Source organism: Poecilia reticulata, chromosome 3 (assembly GCF_904066995.2).
Source record: "Poecilia reticulata chromosome 3, P_reticulata-male-v2, whole genome shotgun sequence".
In the NCBI taxonomy this organism is placed as follows: domain Eukaryota; kingdom Metazoa; phylum Chordata; class Actinopteri; order Cyprinodontiformes; family Poeciliidae; genus Poecilia; species Poecilia reticulata.
In genome coordinates this window covers 15,257,256-15,270,932 of record NC_088832.1, presented here as the reverse complement: position 1 = coordinate 15,270,932, position 13,677 = coordinate 15,257,256, and the positions used below count along the sequence as shown (strand labels likewise).

Sequence of the window (13,677 nt, the reverse complement as noted above, 5' to 3'; positions counted from 1 at the left end):
AGCAATTATTTCACTAAACACCTGGCAGAACTGCACTGAACTGAACTGTAGTCTATCAAGCTAATCAGTCAAGCTCAGAACACGCTGAAGGCAGAGTGCAATATAAAGTTTGAGCTTCTTAAAGAGACAGAGGCCAATTTTAAGTACGTAATTAAATTTATTTTAAGCTATATTCGATATACAGCATTTTTCTATATGAAAACAATAGTTAATGGAAAATGCATACTACTTTCTAATTCTATTGTAGTATATTTGAACTTATTGCTTAAAATAGCTGTAGTTTTACAATTAGATTTCACCAAAGATGTAATTTAATGTTTTACATTTGTCTTTTGAAGAACATTTTTCAGTACTTTACAGGTTTTTTCCCACTGTTAAGACATTTCATTTTAGTTGCCCATTATATTTAGTTCGGCATTTCCTGGTATTTTTAGTCTTGCTCCTTTGTTTCTGATCTCTGTGAAGCATATTGTATAACGTATGTAAGGATTCTACATATGTAGAGCTGGTTGAGTGAAGCTTTTCACCAGACTATTTTGAAATAATTGAATAAAAAACTTAAGACAAAACATGTCATTTATCTCACATAAAAGCAGCAGACCAGCTGGGGACAACATTTGCACTGAAGACAAACACACTCAATAACTGTTGGAATCTTTTACAGCAAAACATGTTTTTACAGATGTTGCTTCAAACACAGTGACAAACAGCTGGGATGAAAGGTTACCACCACACATACAAAGTGCTGTAGAGACTAATGTATTAACAAAGGTGAAAAAACTAACGGAGTGTCGCCATCATGTTTGTTTGTCTCTCCAGGACAGAAAGGTGGTGGTGAGGGCTGTTAGAAGAAAAAAAAACAAAAAAAACATCTTCATGATCTTCTTCCCTACAAGAAGGATTGCAATCATTTTTACAATAAGTTCATCCTTTCTGCCGCTGTTGCAGATGTTTCCGTTACTGTATTCATAGCTGACTGTATTCATAGCTGATATGTAGCAGAGGTCTGTGACATGGCGTTATAAATGAAAGTGTTGTTGAAGGGCACAAATTGGTGGCTGATGATCTTGATTGCCTCCTGAGCAGCTGATCCTACACAGCACAAAGACAAAATATGTTAGCTGACATCACAGAGGAGTTCAACTGTATCGGTTATAGGGATATGTTCTGTAAACGCGTTGGGGAAGAATTTACCTCCTAAGAACGCGGAGACTGTGTGTGGCTCCGCTGCACCGTACCGACAACTGCAGGGGTTAAATTGTGACTAATTAGCATCAGCTCTGACGGCTACTTTGAGCAGCCAGTGAAGCAGTGATTAGCACTTACAACTCATGGATGTAGTCATCTTTTATGTTGACATTGAGGTTGTACTCTTGCAGCAGGCTGTTCACACACAGCTTCAGCTTGCTGATGTCTTCCTCCACCTGGTAGTTATACACTCCTTTCATAAGAAAAATAAATAAATACAAAGCAGAAATGAAAAAGGAAACAAAGTGTTGTAACATTTCAAAAACAGAAGAAAAAAAAAAGAACATGTTTCATACCTGGGTAACGAGAGTGCAGCTGATGGAAGCGATCAATAGCGCGGAGCATGAGGTAGAAGACCATCTCGCTGTCTGGACTGTCCATGCAAGAAGCTGAGAAAAGATTTTGATATTTACAGTCATTTACTTTCACTTTATTAGTGAAGCAAAAGGTTCAAGTAACAGCTTCAACACAAACTATATAAGCAATACAATTCTCTCAGACTTACTTATTTCATCCTTATTTACTGAATCCACGTGGTATTCTTCAGCCAAAGACCGGCAGCACACAACACGTAGAAAGGCTGCGTTTTTACCTACGCACCAAAACAAATGCCTTCAGTTAGAAAACTATTTTTCCTGCAGGTTCAGCAGTCACAACTAAACTATTTTGGCTAATCAGGACTGAATCAAGTGCAGGTAGTTTCAGATTTCCAGAAAGATCTAACGCGACAAAAAGACATCAAGTGAATTGCAAAAGAAACTGATCAGAATAAAAAACAAATGTTCTCAGTGTGACTGTTAAAGAATATTATTAATAATTGGATGGCTCAAGGCTGCATTAATATGAGCAGAGAAAATATCATTCATTTCAAATGCTGAGTACAGAGAGAGTACTTACAGAACAGCTTGATGTCTCTTTCAGAAATGCTCTCTGCTGGCTGTTAAAAAAAAACAGGGGAAAAACATCAGCTAACTTAATGTTTTGTCCTAATTGAAGCAAATATTTTAAAATAAAGTATGATCCACATAAACTGTGTACGTTTGGATTAATATATAAGGCATGACGATAACTGTTTAGTAAAGTACTTGCAGGAAACATGTTCTGACACAACATTTCTGATGTACCAACAGTTAGCTTTTAGTAAAAGCAACAGCATAAAGATTATTGAAACCTTCACAGACATGCTAATGCATGATCACTTGTTTAAATCCTTCAAGTTAAACACAATCATCCTGCACAGCTTGGACATATGACTGACCTTCCCAACAGACTGTAGTAGACTTTCAACATGCTTAGTAACAGCTGCTGCATCCTGCAGGGCCTTTTCCCTGTAGCTGAGATAAAAATAAACAAAATAAAATAAAAAGTTTCGCCACTTGGCAGAACTTGATTCATGACCAGCAAGTCCTTGTTTCTCACAGCTGGAGTCCAAATGTTCCCCCAACTTACATGTTTTGGAGATTGATAAACTTCTGAGAGTCTGCTATCATGTCAGGGATGGTGCCTCGTACAGGAAGGTTTCCACTGCCTTCACTGTGAACAAACTCTTTCACAGCTCGCAGCATCACCCAGAAGGATGGAGACTAAACAGAGAGGAAGAAACAAATTAAAATGCAGATCATTTGTAATGTAAACATGTATTTCTTGTGCCTTATAACAATGCTTGCATTTACAGAGATACAAACAAAAAAAAACCTGCGCTGTGATGTTGTTGCATTGTTCACTACTGAAGAGATCTTCAACAGCACTTGGAATCTGCAGAAACCAGAGATATTATGAAAAAAAAAGAAAAGCAGATCCAATTACAGATTGGATCTACTAAATAGAAGACAGGATCTGACACCTTTGTTGGATTTAACGCAGTGTTGACATTCTTAATAGCTTCGTCGAAGTTTTCTTCATCTTCTGGAACACCGTTAAGATTCTTCAAGATTCCTAAAATGTAAACAAAAATTAATAGAGAATAAATCTTATAGAACAAGTATAAATTTCAGTCAGTTGATTAACAGGCAACAAAAACAATCCAGGGGTACACAGATACCTTCCCGAATCATTTGTCTGAAGGATTCCTTCTCCTTGTAATTTTTGGGTGGCTGACCATCATGCTGCAACCACAAACAACCACAAGCATATTAGACAAAAACAAAACACTTTCAAAATAAAGACTGAGCCTCCAGGAACAGATAACAGAACTAAGTTCCACACCTCATTGAGCCATCTATCCAGATATTTAGCAACAATGATAATCCATGGGGTGTGACTGTGATCCTACAAATAAAACAGAGAGAAAAGGGGAAAGTGATTGTTATAAAAAAAAAAAGTATAATTTAAGGCACCAGCAACCCTCCCAACCCCACTAAGGGACAAGGGTGTAAAGAAAATGGATAGATGGATAATTTAAAAGGGCTGTTAATGTGAAAGCTAACTTCAAACCAACACCTTCTTTTCCATGCTTGTAAGGTCATAGGAGTTTATGTGGTTCTTAAACTCGTCAAAAGGTTGATCTAATCTGAGATCCTCCAATGCGTTGTCCGGATGAGATTCAATGACTAAAAAGAGAGGCAGCAAAGTAATAGTTTATAAATACAGGAGCAAATTAACTACACACATGATCGTGTACATGTGCACGAGTAGAATGTTAATGTAGCGTCATTAATCAAAATATTCTTATTGATTGTTAATGTGAAATAACAGAAAGTTCTAAGATAATGAACCCGGTCTCTTACCTGTGTGCTCCTGCACTACTAGCCTCATGTAGCCTATGAGGCCATAGGTTTTACAAACTAGATAAGGTACACAGGCACTCCACAGAACAGAGCCGAGCCTTAAACATGTGCTGTTGACGGGTTAGAAAGAGAGAGAGAAAATAAGAGTTGGCAGACAGAAAATAAAAGAACAAACATGCCACTCATGCCATTTTCCCAAACTAGTTGGACAACATCTTGTACCTTTCTGGCAACTGGACTCCAATGACTATTGTAAATCTGTGAAAAAACTCTGGATCATTGTCCAGAAGCTTGTCTGGGCTCTGTAGGGATAGAAAACACAAGCAAGAGTAATATGTCATTATATATACACAGCATATTTTTAAATCTTTTATCATAATCTTGCTTTTTCATTAATGTAAGAACATTCTTCCAAAACATATCTGCAGTGCATCAACAATTTAAATATATTGTGCTTTTCCGAATTTCACATTTTAAGTTTTTGAAAGTTGTCAAAATGAAAGGAATTCAAACCTCCTCGACAAAGTTTCCCGACACGTCGCTGTTCAATTCTTGTAGTAGTTCGGTGGCAGCCTGTGCTCTATTCTGCAACGCCAGAACACCACTCAGAGTCAAACTTCACTTTATTTTTCCCCATTAACCATACCTTTACGACCTGATGCCTAAGCACGGATATGTGCAGAGATATACAGACAATTTGCAGAAACTGTGACAACAAGAAATTAAATCGGAAAAATTTCATGTATGCCAACCTTTCCAATGCTGTTGCTGCTCAGGAAAAAGCTGCAAGACAAAATGACAAAGATAGTTATTTTAACTGTATCTGTAATTATACATTTCAGGTCAGTTGTTAAAAATAACAATAATAAATAAAAAGTCTTACTTATTTCCTACATCTTCCCCAGCAACTGTATGTCCATCTACAATGGTGAAAGCTCCAATCCCTGTCAAACATATGATTTCACCCAATCAGACAACTGTTTTTGTCTCCATTGGCAGCACCCATCACAAACATAATCCTCTTACCTGGAAGCACCAGATTCTTCAGGATCTCTGTTCCAGTGGCTGTGGCATTGATGAGACATACATGTGCGTTCTCCAGAGCTTCCTGTCCATGGTCACCCCACAGACTGATGGTGGAAAACACAACAAAGACACATGATTTCATTTTACTGTGCAACACCAATCATGTCCAGCCGATGCACCTTGCAAAAACAACTGTGATATCATCTCCTATTCTATTCATATTTATTTTTAAGCCATTACATCAGTATTTACAGGTTGGAAAGTGGGAACACGTGGTAGAAGAAACGCTGTTTTCTCTGATTGAAACCAAAGTCAAAACCGACATTTATTCCATCAACCTCAAAGCCAACGATGCTGATAGAAAATATAGCAAAGCAAGCTAATGCTAACATGGAACCACAACTTGTTTAACGACGTGTTCTGAGACTTCCGAGAATAACTATCCATGACATGTACCTACACAAAGCCCTGTTTCTTAGTGAAGAAGCTTATAAAACTTACCGGAGCTGTCTGTCGTATTTTTGTTCTTTGGAGCCTTTGGTGGCTGCCATAATAGCTTTAAAATGACTTACGTTAATGGCTCTAGTTTTACTTCCGCGGCGTTAGATTCGACACGAATGTGGCGGCGCGATGATCCCCATGCGCACTTTCGACAAAAACATGCTGGAACAGATATACGAGAAGCACGCTTTAAAAAAATAATTAATAATTTATATTTTTATGTTTGGACTGCATTTTATTTTAACTGGGTTGGGTGAAGGTTGAGAGACTATTATATATTGTGAAAAGCATTAAACCGTAGACAAAATAAATATTGCACAAAAGTGTATTAAAAATGTTTTATATACTTTTATGCGATTTTGTGGTGAATCCAAGGAAGCTTCGTTTTGTAACATTTCAATTCGGTGGCCAATTTGTTCAACTTCCTACTCAATTCTGATTATATTTTTACTTCTTTATTTTTTTCCTTCCTACATTTTGAAGAAAATACCTACTGGTAAAGTTTTAATGTATTTTTAATTTTTTTGTTTTATAACTGTCTTTCCCTTTCAATTAAAATCTCTTGTATTTTGCTCAAAAAATAAATTTAATTGAACTTGAGAATATTTAAAATAAGGAAATTGACAAATGAAAGTGGTCCAACATTTTAGTAACATCTAAGTTAGCATTGATTTGGGGTCAGAATTTAAATATATGGCCCAAATGCATTGATAGAAAATTGGTTTGATGTTTGATGAACGTTCAAAGGATTGCAATATTTACCCCATACATCTGATGACAACTTTGGTAAATGGTCCATTCATGGGTCCTGGATATGTTGGAGTAATTTGAACATCCCTATGCTGACAAGTAAATGGTGCCCACATATTGTCTATGTGAGCACATCAACATTTATAGGACATAACAAGCAAAAACAACCCCAAAGTTTTATTTTTTTAAGTTATTATTTGCAGAAAATGTAAACTTTAAAATAGATTTGTTTTTATTTACTTTTGTCCTTTTAGTTTTCCGAAAACCCTTCCAGGAAGAAATCCTGTAACCCAGAAAAGCTGTTTTTCATCTTATTTGTTTTCTACTTTTCCTATCAAATAACTGACAGTACTCAAAAGAAAGAAGTGGCCTATTATTTCAGGGTTCATTACATTTTCCATCAATAATCGTGACACATTTATGTAAAAATTGTCACGCTTCTTGAATTATAATCTCCACGTCTGTCCATAAATGGATAAATTACTGATTGATTTATTTATGTGGGAGCGAGTGGGCGTGTCACACCGGGAGTAATTGTCCGTCCCCCTTAATAAACTTCATCAATAGCTGCACCAGCTGATCTCTGTGACCGTCATTAAGTGTGACTTAAGCCGCAAACAAGGACAATGACTGGACACCACTGGGGATACGGAAAAGAGGACGGTAAAAAAAATTCTTAATCAGACTCTGTATAACATATTTAATGATTTCAGCGTAATAAATAGTTTCTGAGCTGCACAAACGGATCCTGCTCTGCTTCTCCGGAAGGATACCTGCAGGCTGTTAAACCGGGATTAACCCGGTGCTTTAAAGGGTGACCGACCGCTGTCACTTTACCTTGAGAATCTGCTGTTGAGTTTGCCCTGGACTTCTGAGAGCGGAAACGACTAATAAATAATGCTTTCTGACCATTTTTAAGAATGAGTTAGTCTTTACTCACTTGTTTTGCACAGAAGTCTGATGATGAATTGTAAAATTTCTAGGGTAGATTTTGAGGTATGGGTTTTATTTTGTCAAGGGGACAAAATAAAAGCAATTTTATTTTTGATCTTAGCATGTGCAGGGAGTTGATTTTATTTTATGCCTTAAATGAATTGAAGCTGTTGTAAAAATATGGGTTTTACCCCCCCCTAATTTAAAGGTCCTTCAGCGTGGCACACACAGTACCCAGTTGCCAAAGGAAACCGCCAATCTCCCATTGACATCATCCCTAATGAGGCCAGACGTGACAGCAGCCTGGGTCCTATTTTCCTGAAGTATGACCGGTGTACATCTGTTAACATCGCCAACAATGGACACTCTGTAGTTGTGGAGTTTAATGACTCTGATGACCGCTCAGGTGAGAATAATCTGTTTGTTGACTTTCTTATTTTCCCCTGAAGGTTTTGTCAGAATTTTTTGCCCCTGAAATTATCAGAAAGCTTTGCAAGGACAATGTTTAAAGATCACCTTGCAACTTTCAATAGTGGTCATAGTTCAGAGATAATGTCGCTCTCTTATCTGCCGATGCAAACATGCTGTAAAAATCTGTGCTGAAATCAAAGGACAACAAGTTTTGGAAAGTGCAAACCAGGTGTATTACTGACCATAATAAAAGGCTGTAAATGAACCTCTGATTATGAGGCAGGAAAGTGCAGCTAACACTTTATGAAGATCTGTCTGCTGGACAAAAGATATAATAACCTGTCGGAGATCTCAGTGGTTATTATGACAATGCTTGTTTTTATGACGGGGTGGATGCGTGATAGCCACCCTGCAATCACCATGAATGATGAGTACAGAAGTGTGGGCAGTTCCACACAGAATTTCCACATGGCAAGCAAATGTAGGGAAATAACGGATTAAAGAAATGACAGGCAAGGAAACACAAGCAGCACCGAGTCTTCTCCAATGTTTCCCAAACTGCCTGCAAGTTGCTTCGAGACGTGAAATGTGATTTTGGGAAATTACCTATCTGGGAAAAGGAAAATAATTCAAACAAATTGCAAAAGTGGCATTTTAGTACTGGGACACAACACACAATCACTTGCAAAACACACAAAATTGGAGCCAATTGGGTAAAGTTATCAAGATCTTTAATTTGTGTGGGTAAAAAATAATTACATATGACAAGCAAATAACTCAAGCAAAAATTATAATGGGTAAATGCATACAAAAAAAAATCGGGATTATTTTTTCTTGGATCATGTTTAGTTTCATGCACAAATAATCATCAAAACTTTTTTTTATTTTTCACGTGCTGGGAGAACATTCTGAGGCACATGACCTTTTTATATTTACATTAACCAGACCTTTCTTTTCTCACGAGCCTTTTGATTAACCTTTTATTTTTTTTGTAGGTTCTTCTATACACTTCAAAGCTGATTTAGATTGTTTGGCTTGTTGTGGATTTTTACGCTCAAAACACAGAAAGTTGTTGTCTTTGGGAAACTAACCAGAACGGTTGCAATGTTTTCATCGGTGCTAAGTAGAAAGTTCTCAAAACTCAGTGATAACTACTTTAGCTCTCCTTACATTTAGATACAGTTATTAGTTTTCATGTGCCAAAGTGTAAGTTGTTTCATGTGTATACTTTGTAATTTGTTTCTCTGTGTTGCCTATGCAATCTCCCATAGTCAAATCATAAGCAAATTTAAAAAAGAATTCGCGTGAGGGAACTCATTTACCTTCAAACGAGGTAAACAAGAACGGGTTGATTGTGATGGAGCCTGATTTTATTAACACAGTCCTTCCTGATTGTGGTCTCTGAAGTTCAGAATTCAACAGCACAATGAGCTTTTTGATGAAGTGCACCCAAAGGGATTGAGCCAACTTTTAGCGTCAAGGAATTATGTTGCAGTGCGAAGATGCCTCTGTGTTTGTGCCAAATGTGGCTTATTTGCTTTAAAATTATCAATCTGCTGTAGTACTGAACAATGTAACCAATCACAATTGTACATGTGCAACATAATGTTTGTAAAGGACTGCCACAGTGTAATATTTTGTGGACTCCAATATTTCAGCTGCCATGATTTCAGACTCTTCTTAGCTGGTAATATCTTTAATGGTTCTCTTGCTGTTTAGATCAAATATATTTGTGGCTGAGGTGCCCAAGCAAAGATGGCGAATATCAAAATGCCACTGAACATGGGGAATAGTGAACAAAATTTGAGTTAATGGAAGAGATGTCTACATTTTACCATACATGGTCAAAATATAAAATGAAGGGAACCAGGCAGACGCACCTAAACTGGACTTTAGATTGTTGAGGAAGACAGAGAACCTGACATGTATAATATTCCCAAATTGAAGCTGTGGGAGGATGGAGTACCCACAGAAAATATAGGTCAACTACACAGAGATATAGAAAGATGATATACTGGGACTGAATCAGCATCATCTTCCATGTTTATTATGACAGTGTTCATGTAAACTGAAAACTGCAAAAAAAAAAAGAAGTAAAAAATGTAGGTCAATGTTACTGCACTGACTCATCTTGTTGCAGCTCAGAGAGAAGGTGCCAGGCTGTGTTTGACGCCTTTTTACATGGTACTCTGTTCCAGGAAGGCATTTCTGTAACACTTCCTGAAAAGTGGGAGTGTGAAGGTACAGTTGATGCCACGTGTGACTTGCAATTTATTTTTCTCACTTTCCTCTTTCTGCCTAAAGTGATTCAAGGAGGCCCTCTTGACAACCCTTACAGACTCAAGCAGTTTCACTTCCACTGGGGTGAAAAGGGATGTGAAGGATCTGAGCACACTGTAGCAGGAGTTGGCTATGCATCGGAGGTCTGTGTTTGGATTTAAATACTTCAGTTCTTAGGTTGCTGGTAACTAAATAGACCCAGTAGACATGGGTAACATCTGTTAACTTGTACGGTTAATTGAAGAATGAAGACGAGCTTTTTTGGATATTAGTTTATTTTCATAAAATCCTGTTGATGTATGACTGCTAGGGACATGTCATCCCAGCAGAGAAAGCATATATTTGTTCCCAATTTAGTTTTTCTGCTTATCTCTTTCTTTAGTTGCATTTAGTTCACTGGAATGCTGTCAAGTACAAGACGTTTGAGGAAGCAGCAACGGCTCCTGACGGCCTTGCTGTTCTTGGCATCTTTTTAGAGGTACAACATTTGATGCATGTCCAATTGTAGTTTCATCCTATCATATTTTTGAAGTTCTTAGAGTGTTGTAAATTCTATAAATTTGTGTATTGTTTTTAGATTGACACTATTAAGAAACGTTGTTTCTGACAAAGCTAGCGTAATAGCTTTTGCAGCTCGGTGGGTGATGGAGTTTGTCTGGTAGGAAATGATAATCAATTGGATCTGGCTAAGCAGATACTGTAGGTTAAAGTGACAAATCGTAAAACTTTATCAGTTTTTTTTTCTTGCCCATATCTGCTGTGCATGGCTTATTCTTTCAGCAGCCTTATCATACTCTATACGTGAAAAGATATATCTGTCTTTAGAAAGGTTCCAATATAATAGTCTGCAGTCTGCTTGAACTTTTGTTTCAACATTTTAATGTCACGAGCAATTCATTTGACCTCCTTTGTAAAGTCTGAGTCGTCACTTTCACTTTAACTGTGGCATTTGATCCCATGGACAGTCTTTGCAATATGTTGCAGAAGACTTGGAGATCCAGCACTCATCTCATCCTGTGTGAATGGAAATAAAAGATTATATCTTTTAATCAAACCTAATCATAATCTAGCAAAATAAATGCATGCAATTTTTGTAAAAGTTTCTCTAAATACACAAATATCAGTTTTAAGAACCAGTCTGTTCTGTTAGCTAGGTGATGACCACAGATGGCTTCACATGATTACAGATGCTCTGTACATGGTGAAATTTAAGGTGAGGCTTGTATTGTACTGCTTACATTTATTACATTTTCTCTCCCTTATAAGTGCATTGTAAAAGCTGTTGTTGGTGTTTATGTACTTTTCCTACAGGGCAGCTCCACAGATTTCAAAGGTTTCAATCCCAAGTGCCTCCTACCCAGCAACCTCCACTACTGGACCTACCCGGGCTCACTGACCACACCTCCCTTACACGAGAGCGTCATCTGGATCGTCCTGAAAGATCCGATCGGGGTCTCGGACAAGCAAGTGAGGACATTCCCAACGGTTTAACTCAAAACTCTTAAATTCAAAAGACATTTGTCGTTTTGAATCCATGTCATGTCATCCAGTAGAAATGGGGTGGGCCTGTGGAAAGTGGCCAAGATGAGCCTTTCTTTCATTATCACAAAAAAGTAATTTAGAGATGTATGTAGATTTGTCGCTAACGCTTTTTGTTGTTGTTGAACGTTAAACTAAAATATCGTACTGTGAAATCGATAGCAGTAATATGTTCATTCACATGGTACTCGTGCACAGCAAGATACGAGTCCAATAAGGAAATGTTTCATTTTAGGGAGGAAGGAAGCAGCTGTGAGCTATATAAAATTACAAGAGGAAATGTTCTAGCAACCATTTTGAATAATGTCTCTTTCAACTTTTTGTGTATTCCTGTTTGTTAATTTGAAGGTTGGCGGCTCTCCTTTCTCCCCTTTCTCTGGATCTATACAGTATGACAGCTGGAAATGAGCCATTTTCAGTTTTAACACTTGTACCATAACACAGTGAATAAGAGGGGCAAATCAGCCTTGTTCACATGTGTATGAATGTAGACACTTTCAGCAATACAACACAACTGACCAGCACGTTTACCCACGTCTTCCTTTTTTAACAAAAAATAAAGTTCTTTCTGCACACATTTTTCTGCAATCATATTCTTACTGCTTGAAACTGCACCTTAATATGGCGTCACACAAACTACACTCACCTAATGGAGGAAGTAATAGATTAGCTCTTTTATTATTTTAATCGCTTTTAATTATTTTATGCCTCTGTCCAACTGAATATATGGCTATCATAGATTGGTTTATATAATTTTATACAGATTTTTAGTGCTATAATTCAACTTGTGTTGCTATAGAAGTCTAAATATGTTGCACTGACTTTGTTGATTAAAACTACTTGCCATGTCTTTGTGTCTCCACGTGCAGCTGGGGATGTTCCGACTGCTCCAGTTCAGTGGTGAAGAGGATGGTCAGAGGATGCGCATGGAAAACAACTTCAGGCCTCCTCAGCCTCTCAAAGAGAGGCTAGTACGTTCCTCCAATTAAGTTCACCTCTGTGCATATCAACTTGTAGTTTTTGTGTGACGGGGCATGCTTTATTGCAAGTGTACTTTTACTGTATGGTAGTTTCTCCAGAAGCTTTTTTGATCCATTTTGCACAGAGTAACATTAGCAGGAGTAAGTTTCCTGTCAGAACAGAGATGCAGTTTTTTTTTTTTTTTTTTCAATCTGAAATCTTTGAGAATTTGTAAATGATATTTTCTAAAAAGATTTTAAAATATCGCAAGAAATTGTTGACAAATCTAAAAAGAAATGTATTTAAGCTTAAAAGTTGAAGATCAAAGCCTGGTTTGCACTACGCCAGGAGCAGTTAATCGAAGAAAGCAAGAAACACTGTGAAATGAATAGCAGCCAGATCTACAGGTTACCAACAGCCTGACCGTTTAGCACTGAACCTTTTATCAGCTGTTTATCCAGTCTTGGGTTAAAACTGCTCTGTTGTCTATAAATCAAAACGGGACATGAATTTCTCAGGTACCTTGCTGATGAATATTTTAAAATGTTTCCAACAAGATCTATTTTTGAGATATATTAAAATGTGGTGGCAAAGACACCACATGACACCCAACTGAAAAGTGGCTCTTAAGTTATTATAGTTTTGTTGCAAGAGATGTACTTTCTAGATGGCTTAAATATTTTTATAATGTATCTTTCTGAAATTTCTCTTGAAGAAAATAAAATTCTAAAATATCCTTTTCTCAGTTTCCCTTTTTTTTTTTGTTGTAAAGATGAGAAGTTTGACTTTTGGCCAGCATGTGAGTCATAATTGAACACCTTTGAGACCCAAAACTCTCTTAATAAAATATTAACTGACCGACTAGCACAAACAGATTTCTTCCAGATGATTCAGGTTTTTTTTTTTTCTTGAAGCAGAGGCTGTTCAAGCAAATGTTTAACCTCCCTCATAGTGGTGACAGCAACCAGTACTGAGTTCAAGGTAATCAGTAGCCAAGTCCAAGCCCCAAGGAATGTACGATAGAAAACGCATACACTGTAGCCAGTTATTTACTAACTGATTACACAATTACACAACTTGTTACTTTAAGTTGTTCTGGGGTTTTGAGTGAAAAACAAAACAAAATCATAACAGAAGTTAAAGAAAAGAAAATGAAAATCTGGCAAAAAAACAAACAAACAAAAAAACTTGGGAAACAAACTGAGCAGGGAAAACATAGCTGGTCATTCAAAGGAATGACATACAAGAATGTATGTAATGGCTGATCACTCCACATTAACACAATTCACATATCTCAGGACAT

At 37.1% G+C, this 13,677-nt stretch overlaps 2 protein-coding genes across 2 annotated transcripts; one reads left to right on the top strand and one right to left on the bottom strand.

Moving 5' to 3' along the window:
• Positions 1-642: 642 nt before the first annotated feature.
• Positions 643-5,657, bottom strand: nae1 (nedd8 activating enzyme E1 subunit 1). Its single transcript, XM_008405100.3, has 20 exons — positions 5,502-5,657; positions 5,001-5,104; positions 4,858-4,918; positions 4,727-4,757; positions 4,488-4,559; positions 4,197-4,276; positions 3,975-4,084; positions 3,688-3,797; positions 3,454-3,516; positions 3,290-3,353; positions 3,092-3,183; positions 2,944-3,003; positions 2,698-2,831; positions 2,507-2,582; positions 2,146-2,185; positions 1,754-1,840; positions 1,545-1,637; positions 1,327-1,441; positions 1,195-1,244; positions 643-1,092 (listed from the first exon to the last, which is right to left on the bottom strand). The coding sequence occupies exons 1-20, from the start codon at positions 5,549-5,551 to the stop codon at positions 983-985; spliced, it is 1,602 nt and encodes a 533-aa protein (XP_008403322.1). The 5' UTR covers positions 5,552-5,657; the 3' UTR covers positions 643-982.
• A 1,099-nt stretch (positions 5,658-6,756) lies between these two features.
• ca7 (carbonic anhydrase VII) lies at positions 6,757-13,110 on the top strand. The gene is made up of 7 exons (XM_008405099.3): positions 6,757-6,914; positions 7,393-7,590; positions 9,900-10,018; positions 10,258-10,353; positions 11,026-11,088; positions 11,187-11,342; positions 12,284-13,110. The coding sequence occupies exons 1-7, from the start codon at positions 6,878-6,880 to the stop codon at positions 12,401-12,403; spliced, it is 789 nt and encodes a 262-aa protein (XP_008403321.1). The 5' UTR covers positions 6,757-6,877; the 3' UTR covers positions 12,404-13,110.
• Positions 13,111-13,677: the final 567 nt, after the last annotated feature.